At 36.0% G+C, this 17628-nt stretch overlaps 1 protein-coding gene across 2 annotated transcripts in view; it reads left to right on the forward strand.

Annotated features, from left to right (window-relative positions):
* The window catches only part of LOC150107347 (organic cation transporter protein-like), a 287152-nt gene that overhangs the window by 94442 nt on the left and 175082 nt on the right, over nucleotides 1-17628 (forward strand). For both annotated transcript variants that reach the window (XM_090391214.1, XM_090391215.1), the window contains exon 5: nucleotides 13401-13569. In XM_090391214.1, the coding sequence (XP_090247340.1) occupies nucleotides 13401-13569 (169 nt within the window). The remainder of the gene's footprint in view (nucleotides 1-13400; nucleotides 13570-17628) is intronic.

The raw sequence follows: 17628 nt of genomic DNA on the forward strand, positions 1-17628 counted from the left end.
TTGATATTATCATGTCATAATCTTTGGATATGTCATTTAGATCTAAAATAGCTTTCTGTAAGTTATCTTCAGAATTTGTAATTATTATTTGGTCGTCGGCAAAGAGGAGAGAGTTTAAGTTAACTGTAGGAGAAAGTTTAATTCCTTGATGTAAATTTTTATTCCATTTTATTATTTCATTTAAGTAGATATTGAAAAGAGTTACTGAGAGGGGACATCCCTGTCGGACCCCTTGGTTTATCTCTCTCATATATGATAGCTCGTGATTTAATCTTATTTGTATTTGATTATTTTCATATATACTTGTGATATTATTTGGTATAGCTTTTAGGATATTATTTGGTATTTGTCTTTCTTTTAATATGTTAAATAATGTTTCTTTTAACTTTGTCAAATGCTTTTTCAAAGTCAATAAATGCAATATGTGTTTCTAAATTGTATTCTCTTCTTTTCTCTATTATTAATTTTAGGCAAAAGGTCAGGTCTATACATGATCATCCTTTTCTAAATCCATTCTGTACTTCTAGAATAAGGTCTTCGGAATATCTCATTAGTTTGTTATTTAAGATTCTGCTATATATTTTGTAACAGGAATTTAGTATACTGATACCTCTATAGTTTTTAGGGTCATCTCTATTATCTTTTTTTTTTTTAAAGATAGGAATCACAATTGCTTTTTTCCATTCTATTGGGGGGGGGATACCAGTTGAGTAAATTTTATTTAAAAATAATAAGAATCTTTCTTTGAATCTTGTTCCTGCATATTTATATAGTTCTGAACCTAGCTTATCTTCTCCAGGTGATTTTCTGTTTCTTGTTTCTTTCAGGCTGATTTCTAATTCTTCTTTAGTTATTTTCTTTTAATTTTCGTTAATTGTTTGCCAGTTGTCCTTTTTAAGATATTTGTCTGTCCACAGTTCTGTGTAGTAATTTAGAAATTATTCTAATTTCAATTCAGTGTTTAATTTTATGTTTTCTTTGGTATCTGCATTTAAGTGTTTCAAAATCTTATATACATTGGGTCTTATTTTATATAAATCATGTTCTAAATTAAAAACAAATTTATTCCATGATTCTCTGTCTTTTTCTGACTTCTCTTTTAGCTATGGCTCTTATTCTTTTATATTCTATTTCATCTTCTAATCTTTTACTGCTTAACCATTTGTGATAGGCTTCTTTTTTATTTTTGATTATTTCTTTGATTGTATCATCCCAGATCTTCAGTTTTTTTCTTTTATTGAATTTTTTGGTCTTTCCTAAGCTTTCATTTGCTGCTGCATTTAGTATCGTTTTTATATTAAGCCATTCTATTTCTATTTCTTCATTTTGTTTTATTTTATCTAGATATTGGTTAATTCTTTGTTCATATAGCCATTGTACATTTGTGTCATTCATTAGTCTAGTTTTATAAACAAATGTCTCAATTTTTCTTTCTGTTCTTGTTACTTGTAGCCATTTAGGTGGTAATCTTAATTTTATTTTAACAAGGAAGTAGTCACTGCTTATTTCATATCCTCTGTGAACTCTAACATCTAGTGAAAATTTTGATGTCTTTTCATTTATTATTATTATTATTATTAAACAAGACCTCATGGAGTCAAAGACTCATCTAGGAGGTCCTTTTATCTCACACACATCTCATCATACCGCATCTTAAACACATTCAAACTCCTTGCAGACACCACACTCTCAGGCAAGGCATTCCAATCATTCACAACTCTGCACAAAAAAAACCTGCCTCTCACTTCCCTACTCACACCCTCTTTCTACAGTTTCCAGGGATTACCTCTGGTTCTCCCCTGATCTCCCACTATTCTCTGTAGAACTTCTTCACCATTGATCCTATAACAACCCCTTATCAACTTGTAGGTCTCTATCATATCTCCCTTCTTCCTTCTCTCCACTAGACTCTGCAAATTATATCTTTTCAATCTTTCCTCATACTCGACATTCCAGAGGTCAGAAACTACCTTAATTGGTCTCCTTTGGACCCTTTCCAACATCTCTTCATCCTTCTGAAAAGCAGGTGACCAAATCCGGGCACAATAGTCCATGTGTGGCCTAATCAAAGCCTTATACAATGGAACAAGAATCTCCCTACTTCTACACGTCAGTGTCCTTCGCATCATTCCCAGAATTCTTTGTGTTGTCTTCACAATTTTGGCGATGTGTCCCCTAAATTTTAGATCCTTATCCACTATCACTCCCAGATCTCTTATTTCCTCTACTTCCAACAATATATTCTCACCAAGCATAAATTCTGCATCCCATCTTTGTTTTCCAAATTTTAAAACCTTACATTTTGCAACATTGAACTCACATCCCCATTTGCTTGCCCAATCACTCAATTTATTCAAGACTTCTTGCAAGGCCACAACATCTTCACTACTCTTTATGGTTCGTCCCAACTTTGCATCATCTGCAAACAACTGAATATCTCCATCGAAATCTTCGCCAATATCATTAATATACAAGTTAAATAGTAATGGCCCTAAAACAGATCCCTGAGGCACTCCACTAGTGACTTTCCTTTTCCTGGATATTGCACCCCCATACACAACTTGTTGATACCTATCAGATAGCTAGTCTCCAATCCAATGCACTAATCTAATATCCAACCCCATCTGCTCTATTTTGACTGTCAACTTATCATGAGGTACTCTATCAAAAGCTTTTGTGAAATCCAAGTATATTACTGTGTATCCTTCTCCTCTGTCCAAGGAAGCAGTCACTTTATTGTAATAAGTAAGTAGATTACTAGAACATGACCTCCCTTTAGCAAATCCATACTGTCCATCAAAGATAATACCATTGTTGTCAACCCAACTCTGGATCCTAGTTCTCACAAGCTTCTCCAACAACTTAACCACAACACCTGACACACAGATAGGCCTATAGTTTGATGCTTGAGTTTGATCACCTCCTTTATGAAGTGGCACAATCTTGCCCTCCTTCCACTCTTTAGGGACTTGACCAAGTGCAAGACTCATATTAAAAAATATGTCAAGGCAGGTGTCAACTCTCTGGCACATTCCTTCAGAATACGCGGTGATATATTATCAAGTCCCACTGTCTTATTTACATCTAGTTTACTCAACTCCCCAAACACCTCTTGCTCACTTACGGTCAGTCTCTCCTCCCCATCATTAACTGCTCTTAATCTCTCCATGAAGTCACATTCACAAGATTGAAAGATCTTTAAGATTGAAAGATTCTAAGTATCTCCACTACACATTCTGCAACAGCTGTCTTTATACCATTTCCTCCAATCAATGTCATCCTTCCATAATCATTCTTTCTTTTGCTGGCTACATATCGAAAGAACTCCCTAGGATTATTTTTGGCTTCATTAGCTAACTGCTGTTCATACCTCTCTTTAGCTACTCTCACCAACCAAGTCACCCTCCTTGCCTGGTCTTTGTAGACCTCATGAAATTGGTTACTTCCACTTCTCTTATGTTGCTTCCACAATGCCCTTTTTCTCTGTATTGCATGCTTAATCTCTTTATTCATCCATCTCACACCTACCTTATTTAACCTTCTCACCCATGGTATACATTTAGACATTGCATCTACTAAATATTTTTTGAAAATCCCCCAAGCTGCATTGATCTCTTTTACAGCTAACTCCTCATTCCATGCTACACCTGCAAGCTGTCTCCTGAGCTCTTCATAATCACCCACCTTGTAGTTCCACATATACCCTTTTTTCACAGGGGTCCTTGCACTGCTGGCAACCACCCAAGTAATCACCTCATGGTCACTTTCACCAATTGGTGGATGATTTGATACCTCATTGATAATTACATCCTCCGATGAGATGACCAAATCCAAGACCCTTAATCCTCGTGTGCCCTCTGTTACATACTGTCTGAGGTAGTTATCCCTCAAAAACTCAAGAAACTCATTTTCTTTACTTCCAGTTGCTATCTCTTCATTCCAGTCTATATTGCCATAATTAAAATCACCCATAATGATCACCCTTTTCTTATTTACTTGGCTTATTTGACTGTACATTTCACTATCACCACCATTCACATTACCAGGTCTATAACAACATCCCACCAAGTATTTGATTCTATTCACCTCTATCTCACACCATACTGCCTCAAAACCACTAGCCCCATTTCCCTCTTGCATCTCTACCTTGTATGGACATAACTCTTTCTCTATCATCAATAGCAAGCTATTAACTCCTTTCACTTTAAACCAAAAGTCTGGTTCCGATATATTGATGATATTTTCCTCATCTGGGAAGACGGCGTCAATAACCTCTATTTATTTTTAGACCACCTAAACAAGTGCCACGAAAAAATCTCTTTCACCCTCGAACTGGAATCGGATGACTGTCTTCCCTTTTTAGACCTCAAACTTACCAGATGTGCTGAGAACATTAAAATCTCAATTTTTAGAAAGCCTACTCATACTGACAGATACCTTCATGCTTCCTCCCATCATTATCCTCCACAAAAATGTGGCATTATTTCCACTTTAGCCCACCGAGCCAAATCATTACTTACCGAAGAAACAGAAATTATAAATGAACTCAGTTTTCTTAAAAAAAGGTTTATTAACAATGGCTTCTCTCCAAAGAAGATTGACAAATTTATTTCCCCCAGGCACTCAACTACTGCTGAAGATCCCCCTCCCCCAAGAGCCTTCACCTCCTTGCCTTACATTAGCTCTCTTTCACCAAAACTGGCAAAGATTCTCATGAAATTTAACTTCAAAACGTGCTACACTACGCTTCCAAAACTTCGTTCATTACTTTGCAAACATAAACAGAAACATCTTCCTACTCAGTTTCCAGGAGTCTACAAGATTTTGTGTGATTGCGGAAAGCCTTATTATGGACAGACTGCCAAATCCATCCTTCTACGTTTGGATGAACACTGTAGAGATATCTCCTATAACAGGACTAGAGCTAGCGCTCTCTCTAGCCACGTTCTCTTTTCTGCTAACTCAGACGAAGGCCGCCAGCACATTGTAAACTGGACTCAAACTGCTAATATCCATGTGTGCTACGATGAACTCGAAAGAAAGATTGTTGAATCAAGAGAAATTTCTCTAGATTCCTCTCATATCAACAACAGCCTGAGTTACAATCTCTCGGACGCACACGTTGCTTCTGCTCAGTACTGGCGCACTCGCGACAGCGCGTAGTATTCGTTTGTATGGAACTCATACTTGCATTTTTTCAAACATGCTACTGTTTTTCACTTGTTCTGTTAATACAATTTTAAGTCTCTGTAATTTTTTATATATTTCTTTGAGTATGATACCTGATGATGTTCTTGTAACGAAACTAGTAAACTAGTAGTATCTTGTTAAATATATCTTGCCATCTTTTCTCTCGGTAATAGTCATTTAACTTATTTTATAATATTCCTACCAAGTAAAAATGAATTCTCCTAATATATATATATATATATATATATATATATATATATATATATATATATATATATATCAGTGGCGTCACGTGCCCATTTCAGTTGAGTGTGCTGTCATGTGGGTTATGCAACATGCACTACAAATTTCACGTCAATTTGACTGTATGCATGGGTGTGCATCTGCAGAAAATTTTCCGGGGGGGGGGGAGCTTGGAGACAAATAATTACATCAATAAATTTTTATAATTATTGATTTAATTAAATAATTATATCAATAACCTCTTTTAGTATTTTTTGATGTAATTATTTATCAATGTAAACTATAAATACAGTACATTATTTTCATTTTAGATCGATTTTAATGATCTTTAATTCTTGGGGGAAAAAGTATTCAGAATTAATACAATTTTTAGCACAATTTCACATATAAAAAAATTGTCTGGAATATTTTATTAAAAAATCAACTAATTAATTAATCCCAAAATCCTAAATTAAATTATTTCAGTTGAAAAGCAAAAAAATCATAAAACCAACAAGTAAAATAATATTAAATTACATACACTTACCTTTTAAAATATATTTTTCTGTTTAAATTTGTTTCACTATAAATTTACACTTCACTCAGTGATTCACTAGACACAAAGGGCAAACAAATTAGTCTTGCTGTTCACAAATCAGAAAAAGATGAACCAAAAACAGGAATATGTGTGCTATTGCTGCAATAAAACATGTATTCTATGACTACACGACATGGGCCAAAACAGGCCAACTCGGAATAAAATTTTAAGACAGACAAAACTTTCTATGATTGAGGGTTTAAGGTTACATATCTCAATCACTTTTACGATTATAATTTGTGGAATTTTTTACTCAAGCTTGGAGGAGAGTTCCCTGTTTGCCCTCCTCCCTCTGCAGATGCCCATAACCATACGAATGCATTTTTATCGATGTATGAAAGTTTTGAGAGTGCATAGCGCATCAGAGCTCATCTTAATTGGTCCAATGCAATTAATTGCATGATAACTTTGAATACTTCTGCGTAGGGTGGGGGAACAATCTGCTTGTTTTAAGATTTATTAGAAAACAACAATGAAGGAGAATGCTATAGTTGGTTGGTATATTTGAAATACTTAAAGATGAAAATATGTGAACCATCATTTATAAGACATGTTAGAATAGGTAATGAAAAGAAAGAATAAGTGTGAGTAGAAATACTTTCATTAATGGTAAACCAATTATTAATAATTAACATCTGTGATGTGTGTGTCCTATAAGTTGCATGGTAGAGCGAATAGCATGATCCTAGACATGAATAAGTGAATTTATGATGGCATAATTAAAAAAAAAAAAACTTATGAAGAGAGAGTATTGCAGGAATAAATATCGTTTGATGGAGCAGCAAATCATCTCGTAAAATTTGTTGCCCATGTTATGTGCATTTCTCTGGTTTGTGTATATTTCACTCCATTTTCCAAGAAATTTCTTTTGTTTACTGAGACTCAGTATACATAACATCTGATCATTATCGGAATTATCCACACATTCAAGAATCCTACATTCATAAGTGTTTTTTTTTATTTTTTTATAGCATCAGCAGTTCTATAATACACCGAATATTCATTTTTATTCAGGAATAAATTTTTTTTATCATCTGTTGTTTCCAAAGACTACAATAAAAATGTCTCTATACCGTTAAAAAACTTTGTGCTATACCGCATAGCAAGAGAAACATTTAGGTTTTTTCTCTAAATATACACTTTCAAATTTTCAGTTCCAGAAAAGATGTGTAACAGCTGTTTGTAATACAGCCATCAGATATACAGAAAGAGCTCACTCATGACAAGTGATAACATTCAATTGGATTGGTTGATACAATAACCAATCACAGCTGCTAGGTGCTGGGTGAGCTCAAAATGTTAGCTCATCCAGTCTCACCTTCTCAGCGGTTTAAAAATACTAAAATGTTAAGAATTTGACCCACTGCACCCTCTTTACATCTTTTCAAAGGGCTCAAAGGTATATGCATTTTGAAAACACACCCGGGCTATTAACGCGAATGTGACGCAATGTTTAAGCATCGAAAAGTGTCCTCTTCAAGAAGTATTAGTATATTGTGATCAATTTTAGGAATCGTGCGAAGTCTGCAAACAATTGCGGGAATCTTTAACGAGAATAAATGCAAAAATATAATATCGGTGATTTTGATATTTCGTGGATGAGCACCCCACACCTAGCATACCCGGAACATTCGCTCCTGATATATATATATATATATATATATATATATATATATATATATGTGTGTGTGTGTGTGTGTGTGTATATATAAAAATGTACCAAGTTACATGATTTCTGATTTCCTAAAGTTCCATCTCTGACTCAGGGTTTCATATCAGAATTGGCTTATTTTCACCTTTGATCCTATATCTGATTATTTCAAACAACCACTATCCAAGAAACTGAAAAGTCTGAATGTTATGCAACTTACTGTGCCAAGAGCATGATACAATGGATTTCTAAGACTCTTTTTTTAAAATAAAAACCTTGTATAAAACATTTTCATTCATATCATTGCCCTTCAAAAAAAGAAAGGAATGATTAAAATACTCATAATAAGCAGAAATAAGATCAGTCAATAAAAATTACTATAAAAAATGGCAAAATATTGAGGAAACTCCATTACAAATGAAGGCAGTATAGACCAGTGGTGCACTCAGGGGGAGGGCCAAGGAGCCCTGGCCCCCTCCAAAAGAAAAAGGAAAAATATACTTGAAAATTTTCAAATCTTTTCCTAATTAAAATTCATTTTTATATTTACGTTGTGTCGTGTTTTCTATTTCTATACTACTTATGAATTAGCGGTCACATAAGGTGAGAATACCCTATAGCTCTCGGAATCAAGACCACTGTGAACACAAGGCAAACGAAGTAGTGTTCTGGCAGACCGAGCCCTAGTTTGCCAGAGGACTGGGAATCATGTATTGGCGATCACTGCAGATAATCGGTCATAGGTCGTATTCAATGTGTAGTGTGTATTCTCAAATAGTCTACTCAAATCTCCCCCCCCCCCCCCAAAAAAAAAATTAAATCCTGAGTGCGCAACTGGTGTAGACAGTTACTGCAACAGTGTCGATATAGCAAAAATCTCCTCCAAATACAGGCAAAAAATATAATGAATTTAACCAATTCAATAACATTTTTGTGTGCATGCGTGCGTGTATATATATGGTGGGGTGATCCGAATATACTGAATAAGGACTCGTGGACCAACAGGGCTATAAGAGGCAATCATCTTGATTGTAAGGGAAGCAGCACTCCCATGGACCCCTAGCTGGATCTATCCTCTCCTTCTACTTTGAGGAAGATCCACTTACTTTAATCTTTCCTATAAGGCCTTATCAGCCAACTCTTCTTATTTTATGACTCTTATGATATTAGAGTACTCGAGGGCCATGGGGTTTTCATTTCTGGCCTTACAACTATGCCCTCTCTATAAACCTTACTATAATTCTTATATAATCTACTCTTTCCCCTTCAATATATCCTATTCCTCCTATGGGTTTAAATTCGGAAGAAGGCTAGTTCAGAAGCCTTAAGGTAGCAGCCCTACCACTGAACTATTCCATTGTCAGGCTAGTCCCCTGACATGGAGAACATACTTGTAAGCTGACAGAAAAAGATAATCGCATTGAATCTATGGGAAATGACCCTGGAATGGAAAAGGTAAAACAAAAATGGAAACGACAAAATATAATACACATAGCAAACTGGAATGTAAGAGGAATAGCATATAAAGAAATAGAATTAGACCAGTTATTAAATGAAAGAAATTTTAAAATAACAGTAATCACTGAAACAAAAAAGAAATTAAAAGGAACCATGTGAAATGAAAATTTTAATGTGATATACAGTGGAGTTGACAGAGACCAAAGAGCACAAGCAGGAGTCATGATTTGGATTCATAACTCCCTTTCAAAACAGTTAAAACATTATAAATTATGGAATGAAAGAATAATGGAAGCTAGAATAAAAATAGATAGAGGCTATTTAACAATAATTGGTTTATATGCTCCAGAAGAAGGAAGAGAACAGGATAATACTGATTTTTATAATCAGCTACAAAACATATATAATAAAAGAAATAAAAATGATTACACAATTTTAGCAGGACACTTAAATGCAAGAATTGGAAACACGAAAATTAATAATAATATAGGAATACATGGAGAACACACTCTAAACAGGAATGGTAAAAATTGATTGACTTTGTAGTTTATAATAACCTAAAAATAATGAATTCCTTCTATAAACATAAAGACATACATAAATATACTTGGGCAACAAGAGGATGGAAATCAATATTAGATTACTTCATATTAAATATGAAGTAATCTAATAACTAATATTTAAGGAATTGACAGCGTATACTAGAAATATAGATTAAATAAACTTTAATATATACTTTCCGATATTTCGGCGAACGTCACATTGCCATCTTCTTGGGAACTTACTAAAAGACACGTGCACACAAGTACTAATAACAGCAAATGAGATTGAAGCTAGGAAGCTAGCGTTTCCTAAAGTCCTGATGGTGCCCCCTGGCGGGCTATATTGGTAGTTCTTGGCCTTTGGGCTGAAGTTCTTCTGATAAAAGTTTCCCAAATTTGGGGCAGTTTCATGCATCCAAATTTGTTGAGGTTTGGCATGTTCCTAAGGGCCGAGGCTGATTCCATGAATAGTCTTTCATACTTGAACTGGCTGCGGTGTATTATTGTGGCTTTCTTCCATCTTATTCTGTGGCGAGTATCCAGAGCGTGGTCTGCAAGCCCAGAGTGGCTGTACTGGTAAAATCGGATGTAATCCTTGTGTTCTGAGATTCTGATATTAGCTGTCCTGCCTGTTTGGCCAAAGTAGGACAGTTTACAGCTGCAAGGGACCTGGTATACACCAGGTAGGTCTAGGGGAAGTGGTTGGTCTTTGGTGGAGCGGATAAGGGATGCCAGTTTTTTATGTGGTCTGTAGCAAGTGGTCAAGTCATATTTTTTTTAGGATTTTATTGATTTTTTCCGAGGTGCCTCTGATGTAGGGAATCGTAATAGATTTAGAGTAATATTTTTTGTGAAGGGGAGAGGGTGGTGGGTTGTGGATAACTGGGTTAAATATTTTTTGGATTTTTTGGAGGGGGTAGCCGTTGGCTGAGAAAGTGTCTAGACCCCCCCCCCCCCCGCATATATGGGCTCCCAAAAATACACAAAGAAAATGTGCCATTACGTCCCATAGTGGATGGCATTGATTCCCCCACTTACAAACTAGCCAAGCATTTAGCCAAAGCGCTCTCACACTATACTGGCAATACACCATCACACATAAAAAAACTCAGCCCACTTCAAAGCCAGTATAGAAAACCTTACACTCCAACATAATGACATAATGGTCAGTTTTGATGTCTCCTCCCTATTCACGAATGTCCCCCTCAAAGAAACCTTAGAGCTAATCCAAGCTAAATTTCCTCCCGATATCTCAGCCCTATTTCAGTTTACAATGAACTCAGGCTATTTCGTTTGGCAGGAAAAATTCTACAAACAGATAGAGGGGACAGCCATGGGTTCACCACTTTCCCCACCCTTGGCCAACTTCTTCATGGAGATGTTTGAAGAGAAAGCCTTAAACTCAGCCCCACAAAAACCTACCATATGGCTTCGCTACGTTGATGATGTTTTTGCTATTTGGCCACATGGCCCGGATTCACTCCTCTCCTTCCTAACACACTTGAACAACCAACACCCTAGAATCAAATTCACCCTGGAAAAAGAGGAAAACAATAACCTCCCCTTCCTAGACACACTAGTCACCCGCCAACCTGATGGAACCTTGGTTTTCTCAGTTTATAGAAAACCCACCCATACAGGCAGATACATTCACCAACAATCCCCCCCCCCCTCACAACAATATGGAGTTATTAAAACATTATTCAACAGGGCAAAAATAATCTGTTCTAATGATCAAGCCCTAACCACTGAACTAAATCACATCCGTGACACTTTCTCAGCCAACGGCTACCCCCTCCAAAAAATACTTAACCCAGTTATCCACAACCCACTACCCCCTCCCCTTCACAAAAAATATTACTCTAAATCTATCACGATTCCCTACATCAGAGGCACCTCGGAAAAAATCAATAAAATCCTAAAAAAAATATGACTTGACCACTTGCTACAGACCACATAAAAAACTGGCATCCCTTATCCGCTCCACCAAAGACCAACCACTTCCCCTAGACCTACCTGGTGTATACCAGGTCCCTTGCAGCTGTAAACTGTCCTACTTTGGCCAAACAGGCAGGACAGCTAATATCAGAATCTCAGAACACAAGGATTACATCCGATTTTACCAGTACAGCCACTCTGGGCTTGCAGACCACGCTCTGGATACTCGCCACAGAATAAGATGGAAGAAAGCCACAATAATACACCGCAGCAAGTTCAAGTATGAAAGACTATTCATGGAATCAGCCTCGGCCCTTAGGAACATGCCAAACCTCAACAAATTTGGATGCATGAAACTGCCCCAAATTTGGGAAACTTTTATCAGAAGAACTTCAGCCCAAAGGCCAAGAACTACCAATATAGCCTCCAGGGGGCACCATCAGGACTTTAGGAAACGCTAGCTTCCTAGCTTCAGTCTCATTTGCTGTTATTAGTACTTGTGTGCACGTGTCTTTTAGTAAGTTCCCAAGAAGATGGCAATGTGACGTTCGCCGAAATATCGGAAAGTATATATTAAAGTTTATTTAATCTATATTTCTAGTATACGCTGTCAATTCCTTAAATATTAGTTATTATGTTTAACCAGCGTATAAGCCTCTCAACAAGAATAATGAAGTAATCTAAGTAATCAGATAAGTTTTACTAGGAATAATTAAGTATATATGTGTAATTGTTAAAGTGTGGCTGTAAACGTTATACGCTACCGATATTATTAGTGTGGGTTTTTTTTTTCTTGCCTAAACGAAATAATTAATATTAGACCTAGTAATCTGCAGAGAAAAAAAAAAAAAAATGGCGGCGGCATTGTCATTCCATGATTTTAATTTAGATTAAAATTTCTCTAGATTCCTCTCATATCAACAACAGCCTGAGTTACAATCTCTCGGACGCACACGTTGCTTCTGTTCAGTACTGGCGCACTCGCGACAGCGCGTAGTATTCGTTTGTATGGAACTCATACTTGCATTTTTTTCAAACATGCTACTGTTTTTCACTTGTTCTGTTAATACAATTTTAAGTCTCTGTAATTTTTTATATATTTCTTTGAGTATGATACCTGATGATGTTCTTATAATGAAACTAGTAAACTAGTAGTATCTTGTTAAATATATCTTGCCATCTTTTCTCTCGGTAATAGTCATTTAACTTATTTTATATATATATATATATATATATATATATATATATATACTGTATATAAACACCATAGATCTAGTGGCAGGATTTGCAATGAAAACTTGTTAGTATATGAATGAGACAGAGAAGAAAAAGAATAGCTTTGAGGCACTCCAGCATTAGTAGAGAAGTTTGGAGAAGCAAAAATGTTTTTAGGAAAAAAATAATAAAGTGGCATAATTTTTTTTAAAGGAATGTTTGCTTTCACTCCCAAAATAGAAAAACATATAGGACTTAAGTCACTCTGAATGATGAAAAATGAATTTTTAATTTTATGACTATGTCCATGCTTAGTTATCTTTTATCACTTCCGAAAGAATTCCTCTTACTCCACTGCTTAATGGATAGCCCTGAAACAGACAACAATAGGTCCCCTTTCTTCTTGCTTTCACCCCCCCCCCACAACATGTAGGATGGCCAAGAAATTGAACAATATGGATAATTATATAAGCATTGACATATTGCCTTATGTTGATTTTTCTTTTCTTTATCTAGCCAAAGAGATGTTTTACACACATACATGTATATAATGATTTCCCGCCCTTTTTTTTTTTTTCTTTAACAGCTTCAGAGTTTGTAGGCCCAACAAAACGTGCTCTTTGTGGTAATTTAATGCAAGTAAGTTTTGCTGTTGGAGAACTTCTTCTTGGATTAGCTGCAGCATTTATTCCAAATCGACGTACATTGCAACTTATTCTCTCTGTTCCAGCACTTGCCCTCATTAGCTATTATTGGTATGTGTATTTTTTAAATTTTGCATATCATTCATTTGGTTTAATTATTCTTCTAATTCTTATACTTCATAAAAAATGAAAATTGCTCTAATTTTTAATAAGTAATGCCGAATCAAACTGATTTTCTAATCATTCTAATTGAAGTTCTATATATTGAATTTCAGTAAATCACTGAGATATATTGAAATTCGGTATTTATGGCTGACATAACTAAGGCTATAAGACTGTTGTGTTATGTCTATAAATTGTGTGTATTCTTCCAGCTGGTTTGTCTCTTTTGTAGTGTGAAAATCCTGAGTATCCAGAATGAAAAACCCTGCCACCTTTGTACAAGACTAGCTAACTTATCTTCTATTTAAAAGCCATTATAATGGTTCCATGCAATCTTTCAACCAGAGGGCATCACTGATACTATTTGAAGTTTGGAGTCTTATTTCTGTGATAGGGGAGAACATGATATTAAGTTATCAATGTATAGTAAACTTGAGAAGAGAAAAAGAAAATAGAGATCGAATTGTAATATTAATGCCTCATGAGAGAAGGACTGAGCATATTAGAAACAGTGACAAATAATATTTATCACCTAGTTTGACTGCCAAGACATTGGTTGTTTGGAGGTCTTAATAGCCAGACCATGTATGTGTTATTCCAGAGTCAAAGTTCCACATTCTTCCTTATTTTTTCTAACTTGGGATATAACTATTTTTTTGAGGATGCAATGTTATAACTGTTTTTTAAGATACAATGATATTGTGATGAGAGAAAACTTTTCATTTTGAAGGCATAGCTTTAAGTGAGTTCATATATTCATATACCGGCCTTAATGCAGTAAGTGGATTAATGGTTAGCAACTTTTTTTAACAGAAGCGGAACATCTTTGGTGTGCTTATAACATCTGTGAGCCAAAAGGATTAAATAGACAGGAAAATATTGTTCATTTGTTTTTGAAGTTTTATATATCACCTGATATAGAAATAGGCTGTTAGACCTATATAAAATAAATGCTGTCTGTGGACTGGAATCAAGAGCAAAGTGATTTGGTTGATATTTTTTGAAGAACTTGAGAAGCTGAGGGATAGTCTTTGGAGATGGCCACTCCACAGAAATGAAGTAGGTTTAATGAAAGATGAATAGAATTATTAGGTTCAATGACTCAGCATTTCAACCCTAAAAGGATGTTGAGCATCTGTTGCTCATATTACTATAGATTTGGTAGAAATGGAGGAGGTCGGGGGAGCATGATGGATGGTGTTTCTTTGGAACAGCACCCATGCAAATATCTATTGAAAAGACACAATACAAAATCAGCCTCTTTGAGAAAGGGATTGTCCATAACTGGAATCACCTTGGAGTGGTTGTGAAAGCAGTATTCCAAGATTGGACAGATTTGGGATTTGTGCAGAGTAAAGAAGTGGAATGTATGAGGAACAATTTAAGAAGCATGAAAGAAGAGGTTAGGAGAATGGAAACAATAACATGAAGTCAATTAGATTGGATTGAGAGATGGTTATGGGATGATAGAAGGGAAGAAAATACTAGGACCAGTGGAAGAGAGGGAATGAGAGGAAGACGAGACAGTGCAGGAACCATGGATGGAGAGATGACTGGGATGGCAGGTAAATTGGAGAACAAGGAGAGAGAGAGAGTGAGGAATGCAAGTGAACAAGGTAGAGACAGAGTCGTAAGAGTAGGAAGTTTTTTAACTTGGGTATATTATGTATTCAAGATACCAAGTAATTTTATATAAACTTGGTTTTTAATCCTATTTCCCAAGTAAGCAAACAGACAAAGTAAGTCAAGTTTGCACTGCAATTAGTGCAAGTCTGAGGCAACTCATGGTAGTGCCACTCTATGCAACTCGTGGTAAAGGTGGAACAAGCTCTGATCACTTTCCTTAGTATTTTTCCCTTAATGTAAAGCACATCCCCTTGCAGAGATGTATGATGCTATGCATTAAAGGCAATGGTCACTACCCATACTGGTTTCGACCTTTATTGAGGTCTCATCAGTGGGAGCCAGACCTGACAATGCTAAGGTTGAAGTAATGCAGAACCTATGAATTTTACCTAAGCAAGTTGCCACAAGGTGCTTAGCCCTTATTAAATAAAATCTCAGGATGAGAGATAGATGTAGAAAGTTTTTTAACTTGGGTATATTATGTATTCAAGATACCAAGTTGAATACATAAGCTTATGTAAGCTCTGCATAACTCCAACCTTAATGTTCATAAGCTCGGCATTACTTCAACCTTAGCATTGTCAGGTCTGGCTCCCACTGACGAGACCTCAATAAAGGTTGAAACTGGTAGTGACCAGTGCCTTTAATGCATAGCATCATACAATATCCTCAAGGGAATGTACTATACATTAAGGAAAAAATACTAAGAAAAGTGATCTGAGCTTGTTCCACGTTTACCACGAGTTGCCTAGAGTGGCACTATCATGAATTGCCTCAGACTTGCACTACGTGCAGGTGCAAACTTGACTTACTTGTCTGTTTGCTTACTTGGGAAATAGGATTAAAAACCAAGTTTATATAAAATTACTTGGTATCTTAAATACATAAAATACCCAAATTAAAAATCTTTCTACATCTGTCTCTCATCCTGAGATTTTATTTAATAAGGTCTAAGCACCTTGTGGCAACTTGTTTAGGTAAAATTCATAAGCTCTGCATTACTTCAGCCTTAGCATTGTCAGGTCTGGCTCCCACTGACGAGACCTCAATAAAGGTCGAAACTGGTAGTGACCAGTGCCTTTAATGCATAGCATATACATCTCTGCAAGGGGATGTGCTTTACATTAAGGGAAAAATACTAAGGAAAGTGATCAGAGCTTGTTCCACCTTTACCATGAGTTGCCTCAGACTTGCACTATGTGCAGGCACAAACTTGACTTACTTGTCTGTTTGTTTACTTGGGAAATAAGATTAAAAACCATGTTTATATAAAATTACTTGGTATCTTGAATACAGAGTGGTAAGGGGTGTGATGTATGCAAATTCGATGATCCATTGTGTGCAAGATAGAATGATAGACAGTGTAACTATGGCAATTAAGCAAGGTTAAAAGTGGATGAGGTGATTGTGGGCACAAATGACTTGAGAGGCAGTGTGAATCAGGTGGTGAGAAATCTGAGGTTCGTGTTTGAGGTTGTACAGAAGAAAACAGAGAGGGAAGATTGTGAATGTGTTTCTCATATATAATAATGTAGAGCTGCTAAGAAGAGCATCAATAATGAATAGTATGATAGTCAGAATGTGTCAAAAGAGAAGCTTGGATTACATGGATGCTTGGAAGGGATTTGAGGACAGAAAGAAATTGTATGCAAGAGATGGCTTCTGGAGAGAATGTTGTTCTCCAAACAAGTCAGTGTGTTGATGCAGGAAACTAGAATTATCAGGGTGGATGGACAGAGGGGAACTCTTATGATAGTTGCTTGAGAGAAGAGAGAATACATAGTGTAATTGCAAAATCCAGTGGAGTCTGGAATGAATAATGATATATATATATATATATATATAGAAACAGTGGCAGTGCATTGATTATTCTTTATACTAATTACAGTAGTATCCAGAATAAAGGAGATGAATTGTTAGTGCTAATCAGCCTGTCCAAAGATTATTGGGATCACTCAGACATGGTTGATGGAAGTTGATATACTGACAGAAATAGCAAATATGGCATTTTTTTTCAGGTGTGGAAGGGCAGTCTTCGTGGTGGAGTGCTACTTATAAGTGATGAGTTGAGTGGAGGATTTGGAGGACAATGGCACTAATGGTTTTGAGAGCATGTGGTGTAAGGTTTGTGGTGGGTAGGACAGGATATTTAGTGGCATCTTCTTATAAGCCAGGGAGCGTAGAGGATGAAGAGCAGGAGATGTTTAGGCAGTTGAGCTTGGCAAGTGCAAAAATAATGATTATTATGGGAGATTTTTAACTACAGCAGTATAAATTGGGAAGAGGAAACTGCATGCAGTAGTAAGGAATGTAATTTCTGGAATTGTTGAGGGACAAATGTCTTAGGCAACATATAGTAGAAGGAACATGAGGTTCAAGAGT

Source organism: Typopeltis vanoorti, chromosome 4 (assembly GCF_054136105.1).
Source record: "Typopeltis vanoorti isolate ZY-2024b chromosome 4, IOZ_Tvanoo_1.0, whole genome shotgun sequence".
NCBI classification, from domain to species: domain Eukaryota; kingdom Metazoa; phylum Arthropoda; class Arachnida; order Uropygi; family Thelyphonidae; genus Typopeltis; species Typopeltis vanoorti.